General features: G+C 32.6%; 1 protein-coding gene across 10 annotated transcripts in view; it reads right to left on the bottom strand.

The window, feature by feature from the left end:
- TLCD4 (TLC domain containing 4) overlaps positions 1 to 12,818 on the bottom strand; it is a 90,702-nt gene that overhangs the window by 30,601 nt on the left and 47,283 nt on the right. For all 10 annotated transcript variants that reach the window (XM_068540372.1, XM_068540371.1, XM_068540370.1 and 7 more), the window contains 4 exons: positions 10,085 to 10,250; positions 6,020 to 6,109; positions 4,211 to 4,269; positions 1,933 to 2,027 (listed from right to left, as the gene is read on the bottom strand). In XM_068540372.1, the coding sequence (XP_068396473.1) occupies positions 1,933 to 2,027; positions 4,211 to 4,269; positions 6,020 to 6,109; positions 10,085 to 10,239 (399 nt within the window). In that variant the 5' untranslated portion in view covers positions 10,240 to 10,250. The remainder of the gene's footprint in view (positions 1 to 1,932; positions 2,028 to 4,210; positions 4,270 to 6,019; positions 6,110 to 10,084; positions 10,251 to 12,818) is intronic.

The raw sequence follows: 12,818 nt of genomic DNA, 5'->3' as shown, positions 1-12,818 counted from the left end.
AAAGTAACCTAGGAATTCATTGCATGGGAAAAAAATTTCTTATATTCAAATAGTAAATGTAAGATCTATAAATGACATAGGCTCTCTACATCTATAAATATTTATTTCATCAATTTTGTTTCTATTTTGTTTCCCTATGAATAGATTCACTTTAATTAGATAATTTTCTTTCATACCATTCATTTATTTCATACAATAGAACACAGGAAGACATATCAAAAAAGCAACTGTCTCTTGAAAAAACTGCAGTTGATTTTCTTATCAACTTTACTAAATAAGGCAGCAGTTAATTTCTTTTTTAAAAATCCAGCATTCACTTCACTAACATTTTATAAAGGCATAGAAGTCCAAAGAGAAAACAGTATTCCTCCCACATAATGAAATATTCAACTTGCCAATTCATGTACAGCAGCCATTTGCCAAGCCTGTGACTTCAGTGGCCGAGAGAGAACAGCAGTTCATACTAGTCACATTTACAAATGCATGTAAATGACCTGTTATCTTTCACCAGCTTATATTCTTTTCATAGCACAATGATTATTTGTGACTCATGTTTAGAGACCATACTTCTAACCTGCAGCAGGATATTAAACTCACACGAGTACCCACACACATTCTTCCCTGAGTCAGCCAATATTTTGTTAGTCAGTTTCCACATCTTTTTAGCAAAAGTGTTCAGGAAACAAAGTGCATGTATTGCAACTATCTAAGACCTGTAAAAGGTAGAAGTCTATATGTTATAACTACCTATAATGTATTAAAATCTAAAAAGGAAGTCAAGGAAATAAACAGTAGGAAATGCCAGTAAAAATAGCCTATTGCTTCAGAAGAATAAAGTGATTATGGATACTGGGATCCTATAAATACCTACTTATTTATAACATTAAAACCAGCATAGTTTTTAAAACATTAATTATTTAGACTTATAACTTTAAATGGGTGATATAAAGAGATGCTTTGATGTATCTTATTCTTGCAGAAATAATGTAATCTGATGTCTTATTCACCAGCTATCCTTGTGTGGGGCAATATAAAGAAAAATAGAAGAATATTATTAATACACATTTGTATGAGTTTTTAAAAGCCCTCAAAATCGTCGCAAATGTCCAGTAATATACAGATTTTAGTAATACCAAATAAGAAAAAAAAAAGCCAGTGGTTACATTTATGTTTTAAAACAGGAAAAACATGGAATGGTATACCACATGTATTACATAAAATTTATACTATTCGAGTTTACATACGTCTATTATTTCCCAGTATCTATCTTGGGTTTGGTGGTATATCTAGGTTGAAAAATAATTGATTGAGGAGAAACCTAACAAAGATGCAAGGGATATAAAATTGCTAATTTACAAATGTATAATGTAGAAAAATAATGTTAGAAATAAAAGTTAATATGCACTAGTGTCCCAGATTTGCTGGTTCCTCTATTAGCTCAGTCTGGAAGTTCTGATGAAGCCTCTGAACAAGACTCCCCCTCCCCCTCCCCCTCCACCCCTGCTCTAGCATACTTAAGTGTAACTATGCATGTACGTGGAACTGTACATAAAATTAAACAGAAAAGAAATACTTCAGCTGGTTATACAGGAATCTATACCTAGCTCCGGCTGTTAAAACATACATGCATCTAGAAAGACAGACAAATATCAGTAGCCACATGATCCTAAAGGTTTTGAGTGAACATTCAGAAAATTGGGGTCATCTGACTTTCTCAAAGTGTGTGAATCCAAATAGACACACTAACACAAACGCGTAAGTAAAGCTATTATTTTTGTTAATACACAGGATAACATCACAAGAGTGATTCCTGAATGCATTTGGGGTTGATCTTTATAAATTAAGAATTGTATGTTTAGATTTATCTTCACCCTTGAGTCGTGACTCCCAATCTTGTCTGCTTGTCAGACCACTGTAAATCCTGGCACTCACCAGTACAAAGTAGTATGCATACAGCGCTGTACAATGGTGAATTATAAAATACTTGTCACCAATCACTTTCCAATACCAAATGAGAATCAACAAATCTGCAACAAGGAAAAATAAGATATTACACAGGAAGAAAGCTTCATTGTTTTTCAAGTGTATTTAACTTTCTCCTGACATCACATCACAGTCCACTCTGAGCCCACAGCACTCGTCTCGTACATCAGGAGTTCAACTACCCCTTTTACCACGAAGTATGTGCTTCCAGATAACTGTCTCCCCTACACTACTGGGACTTCTCTGGGAAGAGGACCAAGTGCGGGCATCCAGCACAGTGCCAGGCGTATAGCTATGCAATGTAATGTATTTGTTGAAAGTATAAACGAATAACTTGTTACAAGGGTTAAATAAAATGAAAATATTATAGAATAAAAATAATTTTAAAATAAGGCTAAATTACTGATTTTTGTCACTATAATAACTGAAACGGATAAGACGATCTCAGAAAAGGTATAAAACGACCAACTCATTTACAACACAAATTCAGCAAAAAAATTTAAAAGTTAACAAAGAATGTGGTTAAATATTAATTCAAAATTGCAAAAAAACACCCCAAAACACGAAGAACTATAACTATTAAAAAGATATCTTAAAAAAGAGCTCAAGGCATCCATTTTTCTTTAAATTCTAAATCAATACCACAATTCAGAAAATTGTTTCATTTAATAAAACAGAAACATCTCAAACTGTGAACACAAGTATTTTCTTTACCAAATGGTTAAACATGAAATTTAAACCTGGAAACAAATGGCTCTCATGGATGGAAACCAGAGGATGATTCAGGTTTTGTGAGTTTGGAGCTTATAGCATGAGGAGCTTCTTTTATAAAAAATAAAAATTACTAATACAAAACTAGATGTGAATATATATAAAGGTAAAAGATATCATCAAATTATAAATTTTAAGGAGAGGAAAAAATACCACAAATGTGGAAATCAAGAAAATTTAAAACTATTAGTAATTAACTGCCTGATATGCTTCTCTAGATACATTTTTCCTATATTTGGCTGTATATTCTTTGGTCACCAATTTATATGATAATGATCTTATAATATTTTCTATAGAGAGAATAAAAGAATTCACCTTTCATTCAGCTTGGTTTAGAAAGTTTGTTTCTGTTCATAACTTATTTTTAAGTGTTTTGAATTATTACCTTATTTGAGAAAATTTTTATCAAGTTTCTTTTGTACAAGATTTCCTGGGTAGTAACTACTCTCTGAATTGACAATACTCATTAACCAGTGTATGAGGCATATTATAAATTTTGTGTTAACCTTGTCAATGACAGCATTTTGTGCCAAAGAGCAAATCTTTTCCCAATGTGTCCACAAGATTCACTCTTCTTTTAACTGGGCCGTTGAATAATCCAATAGCCTATTCATTATTTCTATCCCAAATGTATATTTTCCTCTTAATAAATTACTGTGTTTTGGTTTAATCTAATTTTTTTTTTTACAATTCACTTCTTGATGGCAGAAAATTTTCTACTGAGTCCATCACTCATCTTTATCACTTTTGTTTCATAGTCCATTATTTTTACTTGGATTTTCTTTCAGCTGTTTATTAACTTTGAAAATTACAAAATAGGGTTCCCTGCATAAATGTCCATATCAGGGATTTCTTATTTCTCTCTTGTTTTATTAAGACAGTCCAAAATGTCTTTTCAAAGAGCAGTTTAAATGGCAAATTCTCAACTTAACTTCCCCTCTGTCTCGTTGTGTAAAAGGTTATTCCAACCTCATCCAACATGAGAGAAAATATGACAGAGGGAAATGTGAAGTAGAAAGAGTCCATGATCTTAACTGATTATGACTAAAATACCTTACTTTTGCAAATCTTACCAAAACAATACAAAACCATGACCATGGGAGCACATTTCAAGGGCCCTTGCAAGTGAGGACCCTGAGGCTTAAACTTCCTTAGCGTCATGGTAATTGCACCTGAGCGACTCTTTAGTCCAAAAAGGAACCATCACTAGTGAAAAAAAAAACATCCAGGCCTAACTGAGGCCCCACTCTGCAGCTCTGATCTTTGAGAACCAGAGAGCCAACATGAAAAATGTTTCATGTTCTACCATTAGAGCAGATATTTTTTTTCCCTCAGTATGGATCCTAAAAGTTGCTTCTTAAATAAATAAACCAAAAGCATAGACTATGTATGTATTCTTTGCATAATTCCATAAGTAGTCTAAAAAGAAATAGACAGTGAACAACATATCACATACCAGAAATGAGGTAGCCTGAAGCAATAGCAATATTCACTTTCACAAGAGATGGATCACCCCTATAAATATTAAAAAACAGGTTCCTTTTTTTAGCACATGGTTATAGATGACAGCTACTTTTTTTTCTATTGAGATTTAAATATAATTTAAATGTTTTCTATAGGCGCTCAAATGGTAACTTGTCATTTGCACAAGGTATTGTGTTAGCTATAATGCTTCTAACTGAATAATCATAATTGTTTATACTTATTAGCCCAAAGTTTTATGAAAATAATATTACCAAAAGACAACATTTTATAAGTGTGTCCTCATATGATTTGTTTGTGAAAGGACTCAAATGGAATTCCAGATGCTGGTTGTTGTTGTTTTGATTCCTTATTCTGAATCAGAGACTCAAATAGCCTCAAGAAATCATCTAGCCTGCCCCTGATTTAGAGGCACTATACTGTTATCCTCACTTTACTGAGGATTGGAGAGATTTGCCTATTATCACACATTAGAAAATGATCGGAACAGAACAATTTAATCCTGTTGTTTCGACCCTTACACATATCAAGATCCTACACTTTTGCCCTGTTCATGCTCTTGGCTCCAAGAAACAAATGCAAATTATCAGTCCTTTATCTGACTTTTAATGTGAACTACTGGTAAAATGAACATAAAATAAAACTGACAACAGGTAAACTACAAGTGGAAATATTTAGTAGAAGTCATATCTTCTTTACAAATTTTGATCTGTAAATATGATCCAGGAAAATTGGACCTGGAATAAATTATGGTATCTAAGAAAATGTTAAAATATCAAAAAGTATAATAGGTAAAAATTTGATAAGGATAAATTGGTCAACGAATCAAATCTTTGTTATAAAATTTACTTCCCAAAACAACTGGTTCTGTTGAAAATCGTGTGGGTAAAATAAAAATATGGAAAAAAAGTAGCAATTGTTTAGGTAGAGCACATTAAAACCTGGTCAAGGAATGAAATTCACTAAATTAATTCACTTTGAAAAATATCTTCTCAGTGAAAATGTATGAATACTGGTATAACTCTGACCAGCATAATTCCATATTTATGAATAAAAACCAACATCATTGCAGTCAAATAGAGATGGTCAAAAGACCTGGTCAAATTGCCCCACATCCCTCAGAACCCACATCTATCACACCCCTATGCAGTGCTTTTTCAAAACACTACCAATCCCTCAAACTAAACTGAACTAAGTCTTCTCATATAATGCCAGGAAGTACAGTTTGTAAAACTTCTGCCATTGGAATGACATTTAAATTCTTCAGAAAGAATCATCTTACAAATTATCGTGTTATGGCTAAACATAATTATTATTCGTGCTTCAAATCATCTCATGTGGTACTAAATTCCTCTCACATGGACATCTATAATTCTCATTTTCCTATCTTTGATATCAAATGATGGGTCAAACATAAATTTAAAGACTAAGTCTATCCTATCTATCTGACTACCCTATCTCAATAATAACTCATTTTTGCTCAGTGCAGTGTTTACAATAACTTGATTTCACTCACTAACACGGTATAAACGTTTACATAATCATCATATTCTCCCTGTTTTGGATAATAATTGCTATACTAATGCAAAATGGCCCTCATTATTTGTATTAAATCTAAAATAAATCATTCTAATGCACCTTGCTGAAATATGTCTGAACACAAGCATTTTAACAAACCATACACCATCAATATGTTTTCTGTTTTAAAGTAAAGAGACGTTCTTATTAATAATTAAAATCAAAACATAAATCAAATTGACTATATTGGAAAGAAACAGCTTACCACAATGGATCAGCAATAGTAGCCTCATCAAACAAGAAAATGTACAAGCCAATAACCCCAACCACCAAAGAATGACACGTAGACACTACCCTGCAATGAGATGAAAGAGACACAAAGATTTTAGAATCTGTGCAATAAATTTTAACTAATTCTGGCAAGACATTTAACACTCTGAAGAAGTTAAATCTGGAAGCATTTAAATATAGGATTGGAGTACATCTGAGAATATAATACAAAACTGCTATTTAGAAATCCAAGGGCCACAAATTTACTTTGGAATCAATAACAAGAAAGATGCCCAGGTCTACAATTTCCCGCTAGACAACTGATGAATCACTTATTGATTAAAGGGTCTAAAGCAGAAGCATATCTGATGAACCAGTTGACAGAGTTCTGTGCAAACACATGGCATTTGGTAAGCACACTACCCTGCACCCCGCTCCATCCCCAGCAGCTTCATTGCGGGATTAGTTCCCGCTCCAATCAGTTAGGAATGACTTCCAAATCTACTAGCCTTAACGAACTCCATATCCATGGATCAGAATTGGAATGGATCATGAAATGAAAATGTATTCCCTTGGAAATTTCAGTTTTAATACACACATTATTGTACTTGATTCTTGTAACAAATCTGTGAGAAAGCTAAGGTGGCTATTATTAGTGTCTCATCATTATTATGAAATCACTTCTAAATAGAAAAATGGAGGACCATGAATTTATTCAGAAAAAATCTGTTTTTAAAAGAAATGCCCAAGTGAAAACAAAATGTTTACATGATCCACGTGGCATTTTCTTTATAGAAGGAATAACTTTTAGTTGAAAAACATCAGTTTCTATGAACATATCTTGCTAAAAATTTAATGACTTAACCAATATGCAAGTTCTATGATACCCTACTTAAAGAACTGTATACAGGATACTATATGCTTACTCACATAATGAAAAAGTTTATGAGTAATGAAGTTTCTCTTCTCTTCATTAGAATAAAGGATGAGAGGAATAGCAAAGTTTTCCCTTTAGAAATTAATTGGTATGCAATGAATCTCTCTACAATATGACCCAAATCTTTAAAAGTAAGTGAAATATATCAACCAATACAAAGTTTGATATTAAAAAATCTCATTGTAACTTGAAAAATCAATATACTTGATCTAATATATGATGCGGTCCTAAGTAAACATATAAAATTAAATCAAATCATATTTTAAATGCTCAAAGAGTCTCACTAATTTAAAGGCACTGAGTCCTTTGTAATACCAAAATACATTTTGAAGTGTGATAATTAACCCAATTAACCTGGTTTACAAGTCTGGAATTTTCAAGCCAAACACACCTGTGTTCCATTTGAACACAGCAAGATAAAAATGTAAGTTCCTTGATCTCAAATAAAACATGCCATCTAAATAATCAGACAACCAGCTTTCTGTTGCCATTCAAAAATTCTATTAAAGGAAAAAGCATAACCTTTTACTAACCTGTTAGCTTAGTAACCTTCTATCAAAAAGTTTCCTTTTGGAAAAAATCTGAATTTTTGTTCCTGTTACTCAGGCCTCAAATTCCCTACTCTGTTGAGATGTTATATGGTAAAAGGGGAGAATTACAAGCCCTCAGCTGATGGAAATGGCATATAATTCACGAGAGAAAAGTTACATGTTACTTGGATCAAATAGCTCCCACTATAATGCACAGGAGAAACAAACACCCTGTGCTTACATGCTATTCTGTATTAAAAGTCTATATGTTCAGAAACTTCTGTTAGTAAAAATTTCATATTTCATTCTTTAAAATCAGATTCCTGGCAAAGCAAAATGTAGATTCCTCAGGGTCTTAAAAAAAACACCAAGATAAAATATTTCAATTTTGTTTAAAGAAGGTTAAAAAGGAATGTTTGTGGGTTTCTTTTTTTTTAAGGAAGTAATGACAATTTTAGAATAGCACTTTAAAATTACTGATGTAATCACTCGCAAGTAGTATGAGTATTACCAACAGAAATTACATAGCTCAATCAGACAAAAGAGTTATATTTTGAAGAAGCAGATTTAAAAATTAGGAATATTTCTGCACAATAGGACTTTCCATGCCATAGGAAAGCAAGTGGAAATAATAAATTTATTTAATTATATAATATTAATAACATCTATAAGTATGTATGTTTGCAGAAAAAGTAACAATTAAGTATAAGATTTTCTAACGTATAATTAATTCAACTGTTACTCTCAGGTGTGAATTTTCTGGAGAGCTTTTCTGCCTTCTGTCCTTTTACTACTAGATGATTTGGGCCACTCATCGTTCAGAGACTCTTTCCTGATTACCAGGGAGAATTATGTGGGTTGCGCTGATCTGTCTGTTTTAAGACTGGAATCTGGATTTCAAGACATATATGTGTAGTCAAAAAGCAGCCAACTGTTTTTCCTTCTTTGCATTCTCCACCTCAGAGTTTAAGTCCCATGTAAACCAAGCTGGAGTGGGAAACAGGAGTAAATTTGAGAGAGAATAGCATAGCATAATAGTATTTGAATAGCGTAATGAATCATATAATCCCAGACTTCTCTTTCAAATGGGAACTCAGTTTCCCAAATGGTGATTCCATGTCTCATAGAATGGCAGTGATAATAAGACTGAATAATGCAAAGTATTTCTCAATTGCATCATTTCATTTCATTTTTACCTTTGCTTCAATCTATCTGTACCCTCCCTGTTTCTTTGGCTTGCAGCTCGCCAAGATTCAAATGCCTTTACCTACCTTCACCATGTTGAAATGGAAATGAAAATAGTTCAAAATTTAGTCACAGAAAATGTATGTCCCCCTCCATATCCCTTTCCTTCTCTTTCCCAACTATTCTATCTTCATGTTAGAAATGGTTTTACAAAATAATGGTTAGTGTCTTTTGTATCCCACATTTGAACAATACTTTTGTACTATTCTTTAGACAAAAGAATCATACCTCTTATTTTTCAAAAATATGTGGAGAAATAATTCTCACTTTTGGGGAGAAGAGCTATAACATGTATGAACCAGACAAATCAGTGTAAGGTGCAGAAGAAAACAACTAGTCTTCTTCACAGTCTGAGTTATAAAAGTGAATGCCTGTAAAACAATTTGGCTCAAACAGATAGGGCATTTCAGGTCACATATGACCATTCTCAAATAAACAGACTTTGGCAGAAGTTTTTAATTCTAAAAGGAAATTTCAATGAAAAAATAATTATAGCAATTTTGGAGATCTGCTGAGTTCATTTTATAGTTAGCATTAACTTCAACAATAAACAGTATCCCATAGCTGCTCTAATTCACTGAGGTTTGCAAATGCACAGAGGTGTTTGGGCATCTGAAATGCTCTAAAGCAAGTGAAGCAGTCACCAGAGTCCGTCCGTCTGTGTTTGAAACCTTGTGAGAGATTAATGAGTTGCACATACACAAAAACTTCGCAAACCAACTAATTAAAACTCTGGCAGGTTTCTATATCCTTAGATGCCTTATTCGTTTTCCATTTACTTTTTTGTTTAAAAGACCTAAAAAGCAATTTTTACTTTAGAATTACATAACAAAAGAACAGTTTCTGGAGGGCTATGAATTAAAATGAAAAGTTCATTAAAAGAGAGACAGATGTGCTAACCGTGCACCAGGTTCTTTGGTGTGTAGTGTTTAACTGTCCTAGGTTGGGCTAAGCCAGCCCGATACTATATATAGGCTACTCACAGCCCCAACTAATGTTACTTCTGTTACCATTTCCAAAGAACATGTGTTTGTTATCATAAATATTTCAGAGGAGAATGCAAAACAGTGCCTTCCACCACAATCCGCCAGAGTCTACTTAACACTTCCCTAGACAGTTAAATAAATTTGCCCTAACATCTTTCAGAATAAGAATTGAAAATTTATTCTTGTATGAGATCTATCTACTTGTCTTTCCTTTTATTCCTAATGTCAAATAAAAAAAATTGACCCAAGATTTTGTTAGATCCTAAATGAAAAAGACTTTTTGGAAATATTTTAAATGCGTAATTTTATTTCGTAAGACTAGGTTTTTTTTAATCAGTCATTTACATTTTCGTATGCTTTACCTTGAGTTCCATTCAATCTTCTTTTCGAAGTTGAGATTATTAAAACCTGGAGAAACTTTTGCTGAAAACCAATAACTTACAAAGTGGAAAAGAAGCTGAAAGGTGAAAAAGCTGGTAAAACCAGCGCTGATGACCAATATGGTGTTGGTATCCATATTTCTTCAACCTGTTAAGAGAAATGTTGGCTATAAAATCCTTTAAATTGCTCATAATACACCTAAATTAACTTTTAATTTTAAAAGAGTATGTGGTTGTATTTTTAGTGATTTATTTTAATTTAGCACAAATGTAAGAATACAAGGAAACTATATGAATTTTAAGCCTTTACCAGCTATTTGTCATGTATCTCATATTTGTACTTAAAATAAAAGAGGGGAAGATCTATTATCGTAAAGATTTCAAAAAAAAAAAAAAAAGATTTCAATATTATCAATGTCAGGAGACAAATTTAACATCATGATACTCAAAATTACCTAAGTCTAGAGTTTACCATTAAGAGGGAATTTCAAGTACTATAACTGAAGGTATTCTTTTAGTAATATTTTTAATTAAACTAAGGACAAATCACCTGATTTCTCTATGCCTCAATTTTCTCATGTATAAAATAAAAAAGTTGGTTAGATAATTTCTAAGAAACAATTAAGCCAAAATAAGAATAGAACTAACATTATCTGCTATAGCAAAACAAAAACCAATCATATAAGAAAAAAATAATTGTACAGTGTGACAAACATCTAAAGTTTAGAAGAATAATACCATCTTGGAAAATAATCATACCACTGTTACTGCTTAAATTAGTATTTAACTTTTAAAAAAATATTTTGCAATCACACATATCCTTGAACCAAAAATCCTCCATGGCTTTTTATCTCTAAAAGAAAACATTTTTATAAAAGAGCTCCAAGTTTTAAGGATAGAGTTAGCGCAAAGAATGGTAATATGCATATATACACGTTCAAAGTATGTTTTCTATCTCATTGAGCTAAACTTTATCTGGCTCCTAAAAATCTTAGGAACATTCAGACCAAAAAAAAAAAAAAGACACTAAAGCATTTGCTCATATCCAGCAAATACAGCATTTCTACGTCTCCATCTTTGATAGAGCTGACCCTCAAATGAAAAGGAAATGAATCAATACATATTTCCAGCTGTCTAATGTGAAGAAATAAAGTCACCTACTGAAGCCAATTCACTAGAGAAAAACCACATCATTGACTGCACTAGCAATAACCCCACTTCATTCCCTTCCAACCAGGATATCATAATAAGAATCAGTCTCCCACAGGGCCTCTTCTGACAGAATTCATGTGTCTGTAATGAATTCTTTCCTCATTCTTTTTTTTCTGGTGTGTGTGCACAGTAAAAATATTGATATCACAATTCTTCTCTGTGAGATTCCATTAACTTTATTGCTCATTTAATTGTTTTTAATTCAACATGTGTTTATTGGGCATTACAAAACTTAATTTTAACCTATCTTGGTCTTTTAACCTAGGTTTAATATTAACAAAATAATACATAAAAGTAAGTTTTATACATAAATTAAACATCATTGTAATTTGCTAAGTGAGATGTAAAAAGGAAAATGTTTTTCTAAGATTAAGCAAATAAGGATCTGCATGCCAGGTGGGCAGATAAACAAAGACAATGAAACCAGTAACCAGTAGTGAGTGGAGAATCTAATCTTAAATGTGAGGATGATTTGTCCTGAAGGGTTCTGTGTGTTCCCTGGAGGTTATGGAGGGTGGCTAGGCAAGAGCAGCTTATTTACGTCAGTTAAAATTCAGTGTATACAATGAGTATTTATTTCATGAATGTTTGCTAAAAGTTATGTTATAAAACACAGTAGGTATCATGCAACATTATCCATTTTATGAATTGTTAATTTAAGCAATACATTAAAAAAATCAAACAATTCACTATTAAATTCCTCATTCCTAAAAAAATTTAGTTTTTATTAAGTCTTTGTTATACTGGGTATCTTATATTTTCAACGGACTTTCAGTTAACTAGAGTTTGGGGGGTACATGTTGAGAATCTCCCTTTGCAAAAATGTTCCATTTAAAACTAAAAAGCTCCACATAGTCATGTTATGGCTTCCATTAAAGGCTCAACAGACAGAAGCTAATTAAATTGCTCTACTCCCAGCTTTGCTTCTTATTAAACAGCTGCTTGCTTCATCAGACATGCCAAGTCAGGGACTAATCTAAGGAATTTAAAAAAAAATTTCCCAGAAAACCAAAGCTTCCGGTAGGAAGCAACTGCCCCTGTTCATTCACTGAATCAGGCAAGAAAATGGTGAAAATGGATAAAACCAAATAATGCTCATTACTGACACAGATTAAGGGCCTTTTAGAGTTTAGTGATTATTAAGTAGAGGAATACACAGTAAAAGTAGAAAAGTATTAGACTTGGTTCATACACCTCTACATATGGCTAGTAGCTGGCAGAAGGCTTGGATACTATCCTAGAACACAGCAGCCAGAACAGAAGTGGGAAATATTTCTGTGCCAATTTACAAGGGGAGTGTCTAGACATGAAATTTAATTAGCCCATCCTGATTCACAGGAATTATGGACACCAAAGAAACTCTTCCAGAGGCTTCCTGAATACAAAGGATGTTTGTACTTTTCCCCACAAGATGGTTTCCATAAACTTTAACTCAAGTTGGTTTCTTGGTAGAAAAAACCATGAAAAGGTTTGAAGGATGCCTCTCAACCAGCAGCTTGTGAGG

Source organism: Eschrichtius robustus, chromosome 3 (genome assembly GCF_028021215.1).
Source record: "Eschrichtius robustus isolate mEscRob2 chromosome 3, mEscRob2.pri, whole genome shotgun sequence".
NCBI classification, from domain to species: Eukaryota; Metazoa; Chordata; class Mammalia; order Artiodactyla; family Eschrichtiidae; genus Eschrichtius; species Eschrichtius robustus.
This window is presented reverse-complemented; position numbering and strand designations above follow the sequence as displayed.